This window comes from Sus scrofa, chromosome 7 (assembly GCF_054392235.1).
Source record: "Sus scrofa isolate SSC_HxYL_T2T_F1_AM1 chromosome 7, Sscrofa_HxYL_maternal_Yorkshire_Landrace_v2.0, whole genome shotgun sequence".
Lineage (NCBI taxonomy): Eukaryota > Metazoa > Chordata > Mammalia > Artiodactyla > Suidae > Sus > Sus scrofa.
This window is the reverse complement of record NC_139389.1, coordinates 101,801,247-101,822,591: the sequence shown is the minus strand read 5'-3', so window position 1 is coordinate 101,822,591 and position 21,345 is coordinate 101,801,247. Positions and strand designations below refer to the sequence as shown.

Here is a 21,345-nt window from a genome sequence, read left to right as displayed (position 1 = left end):
GATTTGTGGTACAAAAGCCTGCTGGCTACTACCTGCAGACTACATAGATCTTACTTACTATCTTTGTAAACTGATGCCTGGCTTCAGTAGAGTCCCTCAGCACCACCCAGGATCATCTTAACCCATCAGTTTCTTTTCTAAGAAAAAAAGATTGTTAGATAACTTACTTCTTAAAAAAGCAGGAAAAGTAGACAGTGGACCTTAAGAATAAAAATCCAATCACTCCAGGGAAATTCTGGATTTATTCTTTCCTTTCTCAAGTCTCTTTACTTTAAACTTTATAAGAGGCCCAGAAAGTCAGGAGGGTGCTATATGCTATGATTCAGAGACTCACAGGTGAGTTAGATAATGTCACCAAGACTAAAGAACTTCTCACTTGAAAGTTTCATGAAATTACAGTGGCAACAGCTCAGTGACTTTAGATATAATGTTGGCCTTTCAAGGAAAAACATGCTGCTCTTAGATAAGGATGCTGTTCTTACATGCCTATAAACTTCTGTAGGATCAATCGTATTACTAAAAAGATCCAGGAAGCAGAGAAGTCAGAAAATTGAGTATTTTGGCTAATAACCCTTTCTCTTACTGTAGAGGCACCTCAGATTGGCTTATTTATTTATTTTTTTCTGCCAGGTTTATTGAGATATAACTGACATACAGCACTGTGTAAGTTTAAGGTGTACAGTGTAAAAACTTGACTTTCATGTATTACGAAATGGCTAACAGGATAAGTTAAGTTAACATCAATCATCTCATACAAAAAAAAAAAAAAAAAAAAAAAAAATCAGAGCTGCAGCTGCTGGCCTAAACCACAGCCACAGCAATGTGGGATCTGAGCCACGTCTGTGATCTATATCACAGGTCATGGCAAGGCCGGATCCTTAACCCACTGATCGAGGTCAGGGATAGAACCCGCAATCTCATGGTTCCTAGTTGGATTTGTTTCCACTGCACCACTACAGGAACTTCTGATTTCTTTTTCTAGGAATATGTTTGTTTTGATCCCACATATGACATCATAAAGAATTTAACTTTGATTTATTTCACTTGACATAACGCCCTCAAGGTCCACCCTTGTGAATGGTAGCAATTCTTTCCTTTTCACGGCTGAATAATATTCCATTGCATTTGTGGGTGTGTGTATGCATGACACAACTACTTTATCCATTCATCCACTGATGTACACAAGTTCTTTCCATTGTAAATAATGCTGCTATGAACAAAGGATGTAGATATCTCTTCAACATAATTGTTATGTTTACTTTGGATATACTTCTAGAAGTAGCATTGTTGGGTAGTATGGAAGTTCTGTTTTTAATATTTTTAGAAACCTCCATAATGTTTTCATGGTGGCTACATCAATTTACAGTTCCACCAACAGTGCACAAGGGCCCCTTTTTCTCCACATCCTAGTAAGCATTTGTCTGTTTTTTTTCTTTTGTATTTTTTAGGGCCACCCCCACAGCATATGGCAGTTCCCAGGCTAGTGGTCTAATCAGAGATATAGCTGCCGGCCTATGCCAGAACCACAGCAACGCCACATCTGAGCCGCGTCTTCGACCTACACTACAGCTCACGGCAATGCTGGATCCTTAACCTACTGAGCAAGGCCAGGGATCGAACCTTCAACCTTATTAGATTAGTTTCTGCTGTGCCACGATGGGAACTCCTCTTATCTTTTTGATGACAGCCATTCTAACAGGCATGAGGGGCTATCTCACTATGATTTTTTTCCTGCATTTTCCTGATGATTAGTGATGTGATGTTTTTCATGTCCCTATTGTCCATTTGTGTATCTTTTTTGGGAAATAGCTATTCAGGTCCTTTTTTAATTGTATTTTAAATTTTACTTTTGCTATTGAGTTGTATGAGTTTTTAAAAACATATTCTGAATATTAACTCCTTATCAGGTATATGGTTTGTGAATTTTTTTCTCATTCTGTAGGATGTCTTCTCATTTTGTTGATAGTTTCTTTTGCTATGCAGAAACTTTTTAGTTTGATATAGTCTCACTGTTTATTTTTTTATTTTGCTGCTTGTCCTGTAGGTATAATATCAAAAAACACCACTGTAAAGGAACTGACAAGATCAATGTAAAGGAACTTTTTCTGTGTTTTCTTCTAAAAGGTTTATGGTTTCTGGTCTTAACATTTAAATCTTTAAGCCATTTAGAGTTAATTTTTGTGAGTGGTGTTAAGACAGGTGTTTAGTTTCTTTCTTTTACATATAAATATCCAATTATCCCAGCATCATGTATTGAAGAGCCAATCTTTTCTCCCTGAGTATTTTTGGCTGTCTTGTCAAATATCAGTTGACTGTATATGCATGGATCTTTTTCCGGGCTCTTTTTTCTGTTCCAATGTTCTGCTTTTATGCCAGAACCATACTGTTTGATTATTATAGGTTTATAACATAGCTTGAAATTAGGAAGTATGACGCCTCCCATTTTGCTCTCCTTTCTCAGGATAGCTGTGGCTATTCTGGGTCCTTCATAATTCCATATAAATTTAGGATTTTGTTTTCCACTTCTGTGAAAAATGCCATTGGAATCTTGATAGGAATTGTCCATTGTTTATAGATGGCTTTTGGTGGTGTGAACATTTTAACAATATTAATTTTTCCACTCTATGACAAGGGTACCTGTCCATTTATTTGTTTGTGTCTTCTTTAACTTTTATCAATGTCTTGTAGTTATCAGTATAGAGATACTTCATCTCCTTAGTTAAATTTACTCCTGAGTGTTTTATTGTTTTTGAAGCTACTGTAAATAGAATCATTTACTTCATTTCTTTTTCAAATAATACATTGTTAGAGTATAGAAATGCTACTGAATCACTGCATGGCAATTATGTATTCTGCAAATTTACTGAATTTGTTGGTCAGTTTTGATTTTTGGTGGAGTCTAGGATTTTCTCTGCGTAAAATCACGTCATCTGCAAATAGGGACTATTTTATTTCTTCCTTTCCAATTCTGATGTTTTTTCTTTCCTTGCTTGATTGTACTGCCTAGGATTTCTAGTAATATGTTAAATAGAAATGATGAGAATGGGCACCCTTGTCTTATTCCTGGTATTAGAGGAAAAACTTTCAACTTTTCACCACTGAATATGATGCTACTTGTGAGCTTATCATGGCCTTTACTACCTAATTTGTAAAGTTTTTATCATGAAAAAATGTTGAATTTTGTCAAATGCCTTTTCTGTGTCTTCTGAAATGATCATGTGATTGTTTTCCTTTCATTCTATTAATTGATGTATCACATTTATTTATTTGCATATATTGAACTGTCTTTACATCCCAGGGGTGATTACTTGATCATAGTGAATAATCTTTTTAATGTATTGCTGAATTAATTTTGCTGGTATTTTACTCAGAACTTCTGCATCTATATTCATCAGGGATATTGGTTTGTAGTTTTCTTTTCTTTTTCTTTGTCTTTTTTTAGGGCTGCACCCAAGGCTATGGAAGTTCCCAGGCTAGGGGTCAGATTCTTAACCCACTGAGTGAGGCCAGGGATTGAACCTGCATCCTCATAGATACTAGTCAGATTCGTTTCTGCTGAGCCATGGTGGGAACTCCGTAGTTTTCTTTTCTTGTGGTGTCCTTTTCTGGCTTTGTTATCAGGGTAATGTTGGCCTCATAAAATGAATTTGGGTTTTCCCTAGCCTTCAATATTTTGGAAGAGTTTAAGGAGGACTCATGTTAATTCTTCTTTAAATATTTGGTAAAATTAACCAGTGATGCCATCTGTTCCTGGCTTTTCTTTTTTTGGAGACTTTTGATTACAGATTCAATCTCCTTACTAGTATTTGATCTGTTTAGGTTTTCTATTTCTATTTCTATTTCCTTAGGTTTTCTTTTTTTTCTATTTCCTGATTCAGTTTTGGTAGGCTGTACGTTTCTAAGAGTTTTTCCATTTCTTCTAAGTTGTCCAGTTTGTTGGCATATAGTTTTCCTCGGCTTAATTTTGGATACCTTTGGCTCCTGGCTAAAAAAAAAAAAAAAAAATAACAGGACTACAAACTCTGATTATAATCCTTTTCACATTTGTGTAGCAGGGTTCAGATGTGAGAACTCCTTAGTCCTAAATACTATTATACAGCTTCTATCTCATTGACTAGTTCAAAAAATGATCGACAACAAAAAAATCAAGAAAATTTGACATTTATGAAGGCTTGAAAAAACTTTCCTAGATAGCTGATGTACTATTGTGATTCCTTAAGTAGCAGTGTGAGGGTCTAGACTGATTGATTGATTACCTCCTCAGATGTTAGTGGTCTATCAGATTAGGCTAAAGACTGATCACAAGGGGAACTCTGATATCTGAAACCGTCTGTTGAGTATACAGCTTACTGTCTTCATTGGCATAACATTACTATTCCATTGTCCTTATCAATGTGACTTTATTATTCCAGAAAATTCTTCCTTGGAAGATAAAAGTTGTAAATAACTTTATTGCTCATTCTAGAAACTCCTTAAATACAAAGTACCAAAAAACAATTTAAACACCAAGACTCTCAGAACTCCTTGTCTTGAAGTGTCCATGATTCCTAAATGATTTCTTTTTTTTTTTTTTTTTTTTGGTCTTTTGTCCTTTTAGGGCCGCAGTCATGGAGGTTCCCAGGCTAGGGGTCCAATCGGAGCTGTAGCCGCCAGCCTACACCAGAGCCACAGCAACACCAGCTCCGAACCACGTCTGCAACCTGCAACCACAGCTCACAGCAATGCCGGATCCTTAACCCACTAAGCGAGGCCAGGGATTGAACCCACAACCTCATGGTTACTAGTTGGATTCATTAACTATTGCGCCACGACGGGAACTCCCCTAAATGATTTTTATCATGATCCCTATTTAATTCTAATCAAGCCCCACATTAAAAGATCTACTTTAAATCAAACTTCAAAATCTCATAGATATCCTGAGTTTTCTCTTCCCTTTCTAAGACTAAGACTTTGTTGATGTGGCACTCTTCCTTAACAGAGTAAGAATAAATTCAGGTTTTTATTAACAGGTTGTTTTGATGATAGTTTTGAGAAGCTAAAGGAAAGTTATCTCTTACTTGAATAAAGTTATCAAAGTTAACTCTTCCATGGACAATTCTGAACAAGGTCTATTAAGTTCTAACTCTTCTCCTTTCTCTAGGATCTGCTGATATTTGTTTTGACACACATTTTTTTCTTTTTTCTTTTTAGGGCTGCACCTGTGGCATATGGAAGTTCCTGGGCTAGAGGTCAAATCAGAGCTGCAACTGCTAGCCTACGCCACAGCCACAGCAATGAAGGATGTGATCTGCATCTGCGGGCCTATGTCCCAGCTTGTGGCAACACCAGATCCTTAACCCACTGAGCAAGGCCGGGGATGGAACCTGCATCCTCAAAGAGACTAGTTGGGTTCTTAACCTGCTGAACCACAACAGAAACTCCCTGACACGTTTTTATACACTCTAAAAAAGCTGACTATAATATCTTTATGTTAGCTACATTTTGGAAACGTTTTCCTTGAGGATAGTTAATTCAGTAGGTAAATGTAAAAGAATGATTACAATAGAAGAAACAGTAGGGTGTATACAAGAAGGGTTAGTCACCTTGCCTTGGCAGAACTCATAGAAGCCATCACAGAGGAGATCACACTTGAACTGAATCTAGAAGGATACATCAGAGTTTTCTAGGAAAATAAGGGGAATGGATATTTCTGCTGTGAGGAAAAGAGTCCAAAGGAATAGAGGCAGGGCATAGCATTGAGACATGGGGAACTGCTAATAGGGTCCACATGACTGCAATATAGTACTGCGTGGCAAAGGGAGGGGGAAAAAAAGAGATAAAAGTAGACTAAATAAACAAGGAAATTAAGAAAGTCAGAGGTAGAACAGCTCACGATGATGAAAAAATCATAGATGTAGCTATGGATGTGACTGTGAATTACTAAAGTGGTATTGAGAGGAAAAACCTTTAACTTATAGAACTCACAGAACTAAGAAGCGACATTGTTGGGTGGGCTCTCTACATGGATCTATATGGCTCTATGGACCATCACCATGACTATCTCATCCTAAGAAAACATGAAAAGAAAAAAAAAAAACCTAATCATAATATCCATCCAAAGTGATTAATAGCCAACGAGTCAGTAAGAGCATAACTGAAATGAAAGCAGTTATAACAGCACAAAGATCCACGATAGAGGTGAAAAAGATTCAAAGAAATCTGTTCTCAGTAAGAAGTTATTTTTGTTCCTAATCACCATAATCACCATCAATGATCCATCATCCCAGGATTAACAATAAATGGAAATCATACAGTAATCAAAATGTCTTTGTAAAATTTCATTTATTTCTATTGTTTTACTTTAGTAAATATTCAATTATCACTTCTCTGACTCTTAGGGTTCTCAACCTTAGGTCTTAAGAAGGGATTATAGGGCTTTACATCTCCTATAACTGCAGTCTCCCTCAATTTCATGTCTGTCAGATGTCACGAAAACTCACAAAAGTATACAAATTGAATATGCCTTTTTTATATAACTCTAATACAAAGGTCCTGGACAAACAACTGCAGTTACTTGCCCAATAAATCAAGATTTTCAAGCTAAGGTAACAGATACACAACACAAAAATGGGAACATTTTATATCAAATAAAATAAAACAAAATTTTATCTATTTGAAGTTCTTCCATTACTTTTTTCATTGTTAAATAATACAGATATTCTACTAGAAACAGAAATCATTCCATTTACTAAAACTCCCAGTTGTACAAGTAAGTAAGGACCCATTTTAGTATGGTCCTCTCGTACTTGTTAAAGATCAGGAAGAAGATAAGGCGAAACCATTAAGTGACAGAGAACAATATTTTAAAACTTAGCATTTACAAAGCACTTTCCTCTTGGAATCCCAAAGCTTTCATGGCACAGCTTCCCATGTCATATCATTTCAAAGATATGGTAAGGAAAAGCTATTTATAGTTACTTTTCATAAGACAGGAAAATAAAATTAAGGTTTCTTCATCCTTGGTTCAGGGCACTATGTTGTAAAACATGCTGCCTGTGAAGGTAAGATCTTTCAGGAATTCATATTCGGAAAATGATTATGATGTACCCTCTTAGGAGTCCTTTTTCTTTTTTTAGTTAAATTCTTTTAATGGATTTATATTACATTATTTTCAGTTAGTCTGTTTTCAAATACTTTTTCTGGCAGTGGGGCAGTTAAAGAGAGTTTCTCATCTTAAAATCACAGAGAAGTTCATTAATACCCTAACCAATAGTGTTATCAAAGTTCTCATGTCAGCTTGCAAAAACAATTGGGATAAGGGAAATATTCACTAATATATTGGTATTAATATTTTCAGAAGGCAAATCTCTAAAATTCACATTTTTGACATAAACTTTCCCCACTGATGTTCTTCATTTTTTCCACCAAAATGTTATTTTCAGTTCTCCTTCTGGCTGAATCACAGATTCTAATCCAATAGTCCATTTGAAATAATGGTATACTTACTGGCTCTGAGAATGTTCTCCTTGCTGCTGCACCTGGACTGGACCTGCAGAGAGAGCATAAACTCAGTAATTTAGGGCTCATAACATAGATAGTCAGATATATAAGTGTATTTAATGGGCAAACTCCTGAGGTCTAGGAGCAAAGGTTTTATATATCTCACATATCATAACATGTTAATAAAAATGTTACATTTATCCCATATGTTGTAAGTTAATCCTTTTCTTACTTAAAGAAAGGACTAACTTCTAGGAAAAAACTGGGGACACAGTATTGTAAATGGGACAAATGTAAAACCAAAGGCATTTTTAAGTTGATGTGTATTTGAAATCAGTATATGGAAAAAAATTCAAGTTACCACAAACTCAGTTGTGAATTCAGACCCTTAATATTAAAGGCACTGTATATATCTCTTTGCTAAAATAATAATACAATTCAAGTAATAAGCTGTAATCAAATATTCCTTGATAGTCATTTTTAGTTATTCATGTTAATGAGGGGGAAAAGAGAAATTCTCATATACAGTATTTACTGTGAGTCTAATGATCTGTTATTTACTGATTATAATGGCTTATAATTACATTATTAGTTATGAAAGATGTTTTTATTGGAAATCAATGATACTGAAGTTATTTATTTGCCAGTTCTTGAGTGTATATATATATATATATATGTATTAATTAATCAGAAACTCATGCTCTGATTCAAATATTTTAGGTCAATGTGGAACATTCTTTTAAATATTGCAAAACTGATGAATCCAAGGGCCTGTTCCTGGCATTGACGCTTGTTAATTTCAGAGGCAGCTGTATTTAAACTCCACACCTTTTCTTCCCATTCCGCAGCAGCTTGCCCTCAAATGGATATATACACAACAAATTAATTTCTATTGCTGAACACAATCTACTATTGTAATGAAACAAATTATGAAAGAAATGTTGCAACTTAGGGTGGGTTATGGTTGTCCTTCCCTGAAAAAAACAATTGTTAATGTTTAAAGAAATAACAACAACAATTAAAAAAAAATCACAAACATACACATAACACACATACACACACACACACACACCAAAAAAGGGGAAAAAAAGGGAAAAAATAACTCCAAATGTTAAAATTATTCTCTTTTGGCCCAGATTGTTTTAATTAGTTTGAAATACACTAGAATGAAGAAATTAACCTGAAAGATAATATTCTTATATTTTTTACTCAAAGTTTTATTGAAGAACAATTCTGGACCAAATGGGAAAAAATTAATGACTACTTAAAGAAAAGACGGGAAGGAAGACACAAAAGCAAGGAAAAGAAAAAGAAGAGAGAGAGGTTTGAGGAGAGTAAATCTAGAAGGCAGAAAAGAAAGTATGGCCTTATAGAAGGGGACAATATATAAATGTAAAATGTTCTGCTATTTCTTATTAAAAATTCATATCAAGAGGGTAAGAATGACTAATGCACTTGCTACAAAATAAACAGGCAAGTTGGCATATCATGGAATGAAAATAAGTGTTAACTCTACTACTACAGACTTAAAGGAGAAAAGAAACAAACACTAATAGACAAATTAATAGACAAGCTTATTAAAGAGGGAAACTACATTGCAAAAAGCGATTCAAAGAACACAAGAGAAAGCTAAAAGAGTGAGAGAAAAATCTGTGAGAGAAAAGGAAAAGAAAGGGGAAAATGTCAAAAGACAAAAACAGCTCAAAGAAGTCAAATGGAAGTCAAGAAAGTCTTCAACAAGATGTAGAAACAGAAGGAGCTCAAACCCATAGCGCAAAGCAATGTTTGCGAATGGAAAGCAGCTCCTTTGATCAGTAATAGTTACTCTTAAGTCGTAGCCTCTATTCCTCCAGAGTTCATCTTTAAGCCCTTCCAATCTAGAGTGGAGCTAGTGTATGGATAGAAACAAGAGATTTACAATGAACAGAGCAGTTCAGATGAGTAGTTCAAATTGTCTCATCAAATGTTTCAACAGATTTATATAATGTCTAAATGGAAATGGAGGTGAAATACTAGTTGGTTTTACAAAAAAAAAAAAAAAAGAAAAAAAGCAAAGCAAACCAAAACCACAATAAAAAAAAAAAAAAAACAACCCTCTCCCTTCCTTAAGTGGCTTAAAAAATTCAACTATATATTCATTCATAGCATGAATTTAATAAAGAAACCCAAGTCTTGCTTTGTGACATCTCAGTTTAGAATTATATATTTCAAAGAGACTTGGAAGGGCAATTTGGATTACGAAAAAAATTCAATATTCTTAATCTGTGTATCTAGGTTCAAAAATTGCCAACATCAGTATAACCAAAGTTTTCTCACTTACATTACATTGGCTAATTGACCCACCCAGATTTGAAGGAAGTAACTTTAGAAAATCAATGATTAAGTGAACTTCTTTAGTGATTCTGAGTGTACATAAAAAATTGAGGAAATTAATTTAAAAAATTTTAATATTTATGCACGTAGTGGATGCCCTTCTCTTGTACCATCAGACTGGTTATCTTTATAACATTTACTTAATTTTATAAAATCCCAATATGAAGATTTTGCCTAACTCACAATGTAATGGGTTTACTTGGAGAAATAAAGTTGAGAAACAAATATTGTTCTTATTCTCACAATATGGGCTATAAAGAGGGTAACGCAGGTCTATCTCAAGTTTTATGGTTTGTTGCTGTTTTTCTCTACCTTACCCAATTTGTCAAAGATTAGAAAGGAAAGGCATAGTGTTGAATTACCTATTATTTTATTCTATTAGATTGTTATTTCACTACAATTAACATTTATGGTGTTGACAAGTAATTCCCCTTTTGATTGGAATCAAAACTAAAATAATGTGTTGAAATAGCATTTTATATTAAAGCTAATGGAGGAAATAAATACAAGAGACTTGTTGAAATTACAGGTATTCATTTACTAATCAAGACTGCTTTCAGACATCAAATAATTCAGTTAATTCATTTCAACGTGTGTTTACATGTATACTTTTTGCTGAAGATCACATTATCCATTAAGAAATCTTAAGCCATGAAACAGAAACAAAAGGGCACGTAATAAATGGTAAGGGAAAGAACGGAAAATGCTTTAAACAAAGCTGAGAAAACTTTAACAAACAATCACAGTCTTTAGATACAGTTAGAGAAGTGACTTACCTTATGCTTAGGTCATAACAAGAATAGCACAGTGTTTAAAGTCAGCTCTTCATTATGGGAGGTACAATTGAAAGCCATAAGTTATAATAACATGAATTGCTACACAGAAATGAAGACTTTTTCAGCCCAACATGAAAAGCTAACTCTTATGGGAGAACATTTCAACTTGTGTTTAATGCAACATGAAGAACATTTGAGGGTGTAAACATCAAAACACATGAATTTCACACCAATAAGAGAAGTGAGCCCAATCTCTCAGGAACACAGAAGATTGAATCTATTACCATAATCTATGACACATAAGGGAAGGCACATCATTCTAACATTGAAAGATGCATGCATAACATACAACCATCCACTGATAGCCCCACCTCCAACACCCATCCCACTTGTACACACACAAGCCCACTAAGATACAGGGAAAGAATGTAGTGCCAAGCTGTTATGAAGAAAGCAGGACACACGGAAGCACAGCAGTGGTCATGTGAATTGAGAGGTTTTCTTCCCTTAAACCATCCCATCACCATGCTTATTTTAAAGAAGCCAGGAAAATACCCCCTTCAATGCTGCAATAGCTACGAGCCCCCAGCTTGAAGCTAGTGTGTGGAATTTTGATCACCGTTCCCTGCGATGTCAGGGGCTCTCCAGTGGAAGCCACATGTGTAACACCAGTTAGTGGGGTACAAATGTATGAATAACAAACATCCTTTCCCTTCTGCATTTCACAGAAGTGAGGGAGGAGAGAAGTAAAATAAAAACCCGTGTTAAGAACAGGTTCATACAATACAAGGATGTATAAATATTAAAATGGAGATTACATTTGATTGCAAGTTAACACAACTCAGATTTCATAAAAACTGCCTCTATTTTGCTGCTCACCAGGCTAATTTGTGTTCTCTTCCCTTGTAAATACTTGGAATAAATCTATACAATATGGCTCATATTGAAAAATTCTGAGCAGTTGGTCAGATGGGGTCAAAGTCAAGAACAAAATTAGTCACCTTCTTTGATGGACATTAGGAAAGCCCTATTTTTAGCATGATTTTACTGGCTGATAGTTGCATTTTAAATTAGAAATTATGCTTCTGTATATATGCTTACTTATGTAATCTAAGAAATTCTATGATAAAGGTTGAGTTTAAATTTTAATTGGTTTACATTTTAAAAAGTAAATAACAAAGAAGACTACTTATTTAGAAATTGTTAGTAAGTTTCCTATGTACTTTTCTCGACTGTCAATAAAACTTATTTTAACATAGGCTGTTCCTCTCAATAATAGGGTCATATCAGCTCGTTAGAAAAAATTTCACCTTTGGTTTCTATTATTGATACCAGTAGTCAACTTGACCTGTTTTATTTTTTGTATAAATTTAGATTCATGTGGCATGTAATGTAGTTAGCAGATTTATAATTGATTAAAAATCATTTATTTAATATTACCATTTTCTCACCATCATGCTATTCTTAGCAGGCCAGAATATCCTTACCTTTCCTTTAGCATGTCTTTATTATTTTAGGCTCTGGGCTCTCCTTTAATCTGTTTTGTTATTGGGAAAATAAAGACTGTTTTGAGGCTCAAAGGAGATAATAAGTATGAGTGATTTTAAGCTATAAATTTAGAAACAAATGTCAGTAGTTGTTACCATCAGTGGCGCCAATGACAGCTGTGAAATAATTCTGTAATTATATACCCTTCTCATAAGCTCAAAATGGAGGCAAATTCTTATTTTTGATGGAAAAAATATGCATATACAATTATGTTTTCTCAATAGAGAATGACCAGAACTTTTTGGAAATGTCATTGCCATATGGCTATATGTACTGGTAGTAAAGAAAGCCATACTATCTAAGGCATGGAGCAAAGACTAAATTGGCTCCTCTAGAATATTTCTTGTACTCCTGAGTTTTTAGACATTAGACAAGCTGTTTCGGCTTTCTAGAATACTCTGCTGTTTATTTTCTGATTCAAACACTACTTGTCCTTTAAGATCTAGTTTTAATTGTACTGTTGCAAAAAAAAATCCCCAAATTCCTCAATCAGCAATAATCTCTTCTTTTCCTGAACCCTTTTAACAGCCTTATTGAGATAACAATTTACCTACTATAAAATTCATTCAAGTATACATTTGATAGCTTTTAATAGATTTATATGGCTGTACAACTCTACCACAATCTAGTTTTAAGTTTATATAAATTCTCAAAGCCTCTTTTTTTTTGTTTCGTTTTTTCAAAGCCTCTTAATTGAACTTCCACTATAAGAGTTACCCTAGTCACTCACATTTCAATTATTGATGTGGGTTCTCAAATATACTGCATATTTTTGGAGATAAAGTCTATGACTTTACATATCTTACTATGTCAAATATAGTGCTTTGTACAGAGTAAACATTTGCTACATTTGAATGTATTTTGTAGTAATTATAGTTTTTTAAATCTCAGCAGATTAAAATTTATTTTAATATATTAAGTATGATCATAAGTAATAAATAATAAGTATAAGTATGATCGTAACAATTCCTGTACTATCTTAAAATATTTTTCACTTATTTGGAGCTGCTAGTATTAAGAAATATAATATGAAAAGTATGTGGATTATAGCTAAGAAATATCTGAGTACCCTACAGAATGATTTTAAGAATTTGGAAAACAGATTGGTATTAAGGTTAAGTGACATTTGGAGTCCGATAAAGGTTACTCTATGCCAAAGGTTTCAGGTCAGGTTAAGAAGATTCCTTATTTTCTAAGAGAACAGGATGTTCTGTATCTCATAGGTCAGGTCACAAGAACAGCAGAGACGACAGAGATTTTTGATACATCATGGCCCTTCTGACTCTAATTTCTCTACCTTTTTAAATTTATCTAAGAGTAATAATCTGTCTCTGAAAGAACAAACTTCACTGAATACCATTTACTCATAAAAGTAAAGAGGATATAAAGAAAAAGGACCTCCTTGGCATTTTACTCAGATTACCTGCCTCTTCAGCCTACCCTGAAAGAGAAGAAAGGATTGATTTAAACAATATTAAGCCTACAATGCTACAATCTCAGACTCTAATTCTGTTTTTCTCTTCTCACTCCTTATTGCAAAAATGGAGACTTGGTGTAGAAAAGCCCTGTTTCATAGTTCCATTCATTCATAAATTAGGATATAAGTTTTTGGCTCATCTGAGCTGAATGATAGATAATTTGTGTTTATGATATCACAGCACACACACAACCGAACTGAGTTTTGGTTTATTTATGATGTGAAAGGCAGCATGATAAAGGAATGTCCAGTGGTATGGTTTTGGATACTGGTTTTTTTCTTTTTCTATCTGTATAACCTCAGACATGACATTCAGCATCTTGGAGTTTTAATTTTCTTTCTTCTTCTTCTTTTTTTTTTTTTTTTTGCCTTTTAGGGCCCTACCCACGGCACATGGAAGTTCCCAGGCTAGGGGTCAAATCAGAGCTACAGCTGCCAGCCTACTCCATGGCCACAGCAACATGGGATCTGAGCTGTGTCTGAGAGCTATACAACAGCTCAAGGCAATGCCAGAGCCTTAACTCACTGAAAGAGGCCAGGGGTGGAACCTGTATCCTCATGGATCCTAGCTAGGTTAGTTAACTGCTAAGCCATGAAGGGAACTCCCCTGAGTTTTAATTTTCTTACCCACAAAATGAGGAAAATTAAGTAAAATAATGTATATGAAAGTAAAACCTACTGTAAATAAAAGAGCAATACTAATCTAAGTCAATATTATCCTCACATACATTTTAATTCACCTACATTTTATATAGGTAGAATCTGAGAATAAAGAATTTGCTCCAGAACATGCCAAAAACCAGTGACAAATAACAGACCATAACTGCCAATTTCTATAGTAAAGCTTCAAAAAAAGCTGAGTTAAGTCTGAGGTTAACCTTGCAAGGATTAATCTAATTCTGTGTTGTATGACCTCAGTCAAGTTTTGTCATTTCTATGGGACTTAGTTTCTTCATCTGCAAAATGAGGATGCTCCTGGGGGTTTTAACTGAGGTTAATGGACCCCTTGAAAGAACACAGGAATAAAAGTTGGGGGTCCATCCACTGGGATGGAGGAAAAAACAATTTTTATATTCACAAATTGAATTAAATTTTATCATTTTTTTCACTATGAGCTTAAGGTGACAAAGTACAGTAATATCAGCAGAATCTATTATTTCTATTATGGATATTTTAAATATTGTTCATGTTCACCAAGATTTCAAATTATAGTAGTCTAATGACTTCCTGCTAGATTTTATTATTTAAAGCATTTTTTAAAAGGCAGTATTATAATTTTTAATAGATATTTTGCTAATGATTTCAATTTAGTTTTCTTTGTAATCCTATATATTTTACTTTATGTATTTAAAAATTTTTTTCTGAAAAGAAGTCTGGAGGTTTTGCCAGATTCCCAAATGGGTCAATAGGTGAAAAAAGGTTAAAAAACTCTGAACTAGGTAACTTCTAAGCTTCCTTTTATCTCTAGGATTTTAATGGTTGTAAGAAATCTTTACCACCTCCATCTGCTGCTCTTTATGAAACTACATATAAAAGTCCTCTTTTGGAGAAAATTATATATTGGTACTGAATTAATAAGCAATTGCCCATTTAATAGACAGACCATCTCCAAAACAAAAAAAGAAACATGGTTATTAAAAAGCTATAAAGACCTCAGGCTTAAAAAATTTCTGCATTACTTGCTCTTTTCCCATTTGTTTAGATAATTAATTAAATGAAATAACTGTTTTAACAGTCATCACATTTAAAACTCTCTAACCAGAGGTGAACACACACACACACACACACACACACACACACACACACACACACACGAATACGTATCTATAACTGTTCTCAGCAACTCAGTCATGTGTTGATCACATAAGTCTTTGCAGGTACACAGACAATATTTATTAAATACAATTTAATAAATCTTTTCCAGAGGACTGTTCTTGAATGTTTTCCCACTGTCACAGGAATTACCACTATCTTAAATTCCACTTAGCTTTCTTAGTCCTAGGTAAATATGAAGAATCTTCTTTTTCAATACTGACCTCTTCTAAAAGATACTGAACTATGGCAGGCTACAGAGCTGGTGAAATAAGTAATTGCCATTAAAAATCAAAAGCCTATTTATGCTGCTTTATAGGTACATGGTGTGATCCTTATTATCAAAGAGAATACTATAATATGTGGAACATATCTAATAACATAACTAAGTACACCATGACTCAAAGGAATGTTAATTTGAACATAAATGGTGAATATTCTTAATATATGTTCTATATAAGTTTTAATTCTAAATTGAGTCAATTTCAATGACCTCTAGAAAATTCATAAATCCTGGGCTGACTGCCCCTTGGAACCAAAAATATTTGTATTTTTTGACTAGTGGTGATTTCAAATTATTAATGACACAATTTCCCAATCTTCAGATGAATGATCGTATTTTACAGACTAACTTATTCTAGAGATGAAAAAGCAGGGATTGTTACTGGCTTTAGATCAAACAGTAAAGTAATAATGAAACTTAGCCGTCTTGACTTCTAAATTCATTTTTCTGTACACTAACAGATGACCTTATCCTTCTAACTTACCAATGGCTACCACTGCATTCCTAATCAGACCTTGAATTCTTACTGCCTTTTTATTCTTAACTATTTCTCTTGGCAGTGATAACCATTTAAAATAAGCATGTGAATGCAGGCATGGAGAAAAACTGATACAATGGAAGATAGTTTGGGAATAGCACTCTGGAGTCAAACTGGATTTGAATCTTGGCTCTATCATTACTAGCTTTAAAACTGGTTGTTACAATCTCTGTTTTGGTATGTGTAAAGTGAAAATAACAGCAATAAATATCTTATAGGGTTGTTGTGAAGAAAATAAGATAATATGTATAAAGTGTTTGCTTAGAAGCATATCTGGGAGTTCCCGTCGTGGCGCAGTGATTAACGAATCCGACTAGGAACCATGAGGTTGCGGGTTCGGTCCCTGCCCTTGCTCAGTGGGTTAATGATCCGGCGTTGCCGTGAGCTGTGGTGTAGGTTGCAGATGCGGCTCGGATCCTGCGTTGCTGTGGCTCTGGCGTAGGCCGGTGGCTACAGCTCCGATTCAACCCCTAGCCTGGGAACCTCCATATGCCACGGGAGCGGCCCAAGAAATAGCAACAACAACAACAACAAAAGACAAAAAGACAAAAAAAAAAAAAGAATATCTGGCTCAGAGAAAACATTATTTGAGTTTTAGCTATTACTATGTTTATTGTTGTTACTATTATCAGTCCTCTGGATGATATTCTAGATCTGTAGTAAGGAATGTGGACTCATTTCTTTTGTGATTTTGATAGTTCTCATAAATAAGGTCAAGTAAGATATGTAAATATTTGAATAGAAAGTTAAAAAAAAACTACTAACTTTTATGAAATAGAGACCAAGAGATAGTCAATAATATAAAAACTTGAATTATTGAGCATTTGTAATTGTAATTTCCAACACTTTTAGAAGGAAAATCACAATATTTTTCATTAAACATGAGCTGCAAAACACTGAGTTTCTAACCAGTTTCAATATACACCTCTGTTTTCCTTGAATGGTAGCAGAAATGCCACCCCAAAATGTGGTTCTTTGGTATAGAGATTATTTTGAGGAACAGTAGACACGGAAGAAGCTATGAGAACAGAGTAGAAATTATCCATTTATAAGGGAAATTTACATGTATGAAATAAATTTCTATTTATACTGGGGTCTCAGTTCTTTACTTGGAAGAGAAGGATGATTAAAATTACAAGATAATCTTTTCAATGGAGAAGGCACTGATTCAAATCTGTGTAACAAATCTTATTATTGTTTACCATGCTTTTCCTAATAACTTTTTCATAACTGGCCTTCCTGCTCCCACCTTTCTTTTGTCTTTACTTGAAGATGATAAACTGGTAGTTTAAGCTATTTTGGGGAGTTCCTCCTCTTTCCCAAATATACGTGAGGCATATATTATAACAAACTTTGTTTATTTTTGTCTCCTTAATCTGTCTTTTATCACAGTGTCCCAGAAAATCACTCAGGTAGATGAAATACCATTTTCCTTTCCTATACATTTTTAAATGTCATGTTATATAACTTATTTATTTATTAAAACAAACAAAACAAACTACTGCTTCTACCGAGTATAATATACCCTGCGAGAGTATGGCTGCATTATTTTCCTTCCTAAATCAAAGGCTGCTATATTGCGGTTAAAAAAACTCAACTGAAAAAAAATTGTATTGGGGAAATAACTATTAAAAAAAAAAACTCAACTGAGAAAATCTGAAGATCTACTTGGCTTTATTCAACATTCCGTGAATCAAGCAGCATCCTGTCTATGAGGAGCTATGAAAAGCTATACAAATTGGAAGGTTTTTAAAGGTAGAAAGGTGGTGAAACAAGGAAGACATCAACAAAAGAAAGGAAAATTTTAGGCTAGACTACCTTCTTTGGCTGGCTGCAGGGGATGGGGGTGGGGTCAGAGAAGGTAGGAGTCTCATTAGGTGGATTGTCTTCCCAGTGCTGTACAGGAAATCCCAGACTGACTAGTTGTAGGTCACATTCCTGGGAGAGGCTGAAACTGCAATTAGGTTAGGTTAGGTATTAAGTCTTGGCTTGCTAATACGGGGCTTGCACAAGTGACTCCATTTTGGGCCTGTGGTTTCTTTTTCTTTTTCTTTTTTATGGCTATGCCCATGGCATGCAGAAGTTACCAGGTCAGGGATTGAACCACAGCAGTGACCTAGGTCATAGCAGTGCCAATACCAGATCCTTAATCCACTAAACCATCAGGGCCTGTTGCTTCTTTTTAAACATAGCATCAATTGAAAAAGTTGTAACTTTTATTCCTCTAAATGCCTAATTAGCATTCATAAGGCACAGGGAAGATGTATAAAGGCAAAGGAATTTCTAATATATATTAGTAAGTGTAGTGATTTAGAAAATGCTTAGGAAGTTTCTTTGAGGACTGGATATAAGGGCTAGGTATTCTTTAGTCTTACATTGCAGCCATGTGTGGTGTATATTATTTTGTCAATCAAGCCTCTTATGATCTAACCAAGCAAACAGACAAGAGATATGTTTGATATTATTATTAGACCCCTGTTTACATTATTTGTGTCTGTTCCATTTTCTCTGAATTCTCAAATTTTGGATGTCTGGGCTTAATCAGAGGAAAGGCAGAAAATTCACTGCCATCAAAACTGAGCTTTTTCAGCTTACAGAGAAGGGATAACTGAGTTAAAAGTAATTTTTTTTTTAAAAGATAAACCCATGATTCTCATACAAACATAAAGTGAACATGTGTTAAATATTTTATCTAAAGTGTTAATTAATGAGAGAACCAGGAAGATACTCTAAATGGTTCAAAAGAGAGTTAAAAGAACACACATACATGGACCATCAAGAACACTGAAATGAATTTTCAGATCAACTAACAAAAATCAATTGCATTTCCAACTGGACACAATGTGTATTTCTATGGATTAGGGTCATTTCCATTACTATTCATATACTACAATTTAACGTTGTACAATAGCTCAGATGATGAAAGGAGGAGATGACCTAGAAGGATGCCTTAGACAAGACAGCCAACAATCTTTTTCATTTATTTCAAAGTCTTTCACAATTTTACCTGGGAATTTTTATTTTTATGTTTTTGCTTTTTAGGGCTCAATGTGCGGCATATGAAAATTCCCGGGCTAGGGATAAAATCAGCTTACACCACAGCCATAGCAACATGGGATCCGAGCTGCATCTGTGAACTACACCATAGCTCATGTCAACACAGGATCCTTAACTCACTGAATGAAGCCAGGGATCAAATCCACGCCCTCATGGATTCTAGTCAGGTTCGTTACTCCTGAGTCACAACAGGAACTCCCATACCTGAGAACTTTTTGATCTTGGAGCACCTATTAATAGAATTTATGTCTGTTAATTGAATTCTAGTTTTTTTTTTTTTTTTTTGAGTTTGTCCCCTACTGTATAACTATGATTTCTAAGATTATATAAAATATCTACTCTGTAGTCACTTGTAAATGGACTTCAGTTTTTGTGTTGATTGTAATATTAAAATAATAGTTAACACATTGAAAAAATAAATTTATAAGAAATGCTATTTTAAAAAAATGTGACTTAAATATATCTATATCTATATACATATATCGTCTTAATACACACAGTGTTGTAGTTTTCTTTTTTATCCAAGTCCAGTGAAATATCAGTTTGAATATAAACCTTATCTTAAGATTCAGCCATGAAAAATTCCTTTGGGAACAAGAACAACCTTAATATTTATTTATTTATTTATTTATTTATTTAATCTTGGCTGACCTTGAGGCATATGGAAATTTCTGGGCTAGAGATTGAATCTGAGCTGTAGCTGTGACCTATACCACAGCTTTAGCCAATGCCAGATCCTTAACCCACTGTGCTGGATTGGTTATCAAACTAGCACCTCAACAGAGACAAGCCAGTTTATTAACCCACTACACCACAGTGGGAGCTCCCAACCTTAATATTTATTGAGGTTGACAATGTATTGGTTGGTTGTCAGATATAATTTTTAGTATATATTTGAAATATAACTAAAAAATGAGAAATGGGTAAAAAAGAGCAAACTGATTCAACAAAGGTCATTGACACAAGGCTGCTAATACTCATAAACACTTTAGCTTAGATTTTTTACATTTAGAATTTGGGATCATCTGGATACTGTTCTGCCCTCTTTAAGAATAAACACAATGCCAATGTTTTCAATACATCATTTTTCATCATTTTTTTCCTTCACTAAATACATGTTGGACTGAGATGCTGTTAAATTATAACCACTGTCCTTGACAGTTTCACCATTGGCCAATTTATTCCCTTCTAACCTTCTCAGGGCTGCTTCAGGTAGTTTTGCTCTGCCTTGCATTGCTCATTTGTTACATGAAGAATACGATAAGGTCAAACTTCACAGAAACCCATCCACCAGAGCTTTTCAATTCTTAAATCTCTTATACACTAGTTGTTCTTAAAAATTTTCCACATAGGGAATTCTTTAATAATAATCCTTCTTTCTATACATGCTTCTTTATTTTTATTTACTCTATATTCTCTACAGAACTCCCTACTTTCTCCTTTATTTTCTTCAATTCACTATTCATTTATTTTCTTCTGTTAAATGTTAATAGCAATTAACATGGGAAGGTTCAAGGGTGATTTTTTCCCCTCTTTGCTTATCTACATTCTTTACTGAATATGTGAAAAACAAGACAAAAATGATTGAAAATGCAAAAAAGAAGAAATTGTCATTGCAAATGACAGACATTTGGTTATTTAAAAAATTCTAAAATTCAAACCTTTTAATATAGTATTTGTTGAAATCATTCTCAGTTAATTGTTGATAGATTTATTCTGAACCATCAACACATCCTTCTTCAGTCCTTCCCATGCATACATATCTATAATAAGATACTTAGGATTAAATACAGTCTCTAATCATAGAACAGCTATGAAGCAAACTGGTTTTATAAATCTGAAGCCATGCTCAATAGACACTTGATGACTGATCATGACCCATGGTTGGGTTAGCAAAAGTAGAAGTATAAACAATCAAGAAATCAAATATCAAGTATCAAATCAATTTTGACTTTTACATTAACCTAGGGCATCAAGATCCATTATAGACTTTAAAGCTCAA

General features: G+C 34.2%; 1 protein-coding gene across 45 annotated transcripts in view; it reads right to left on the bottom strand.

Moving 5' to 3' along the window:
- Positions 1-21,345, bottom strand: part of GPHN (gephyrin) — a 567,426-nt gene that overhangs the window by 154,874 nt on the left and 391,207 nt on the right. For 37 of the 45 annotated variants that reach the window (NM_001243302.1, XM_084966151.1, XM_084966156.1 and 34 more), the window contains 1 exon segment: positions 7,486-7,528. In NM_001243302.1, coding sequence (NP_001230231.1) covers positions 7,486-7,528 — 43 coding nt within the window. 45 annotated transcript variants of the gene reach the window in all.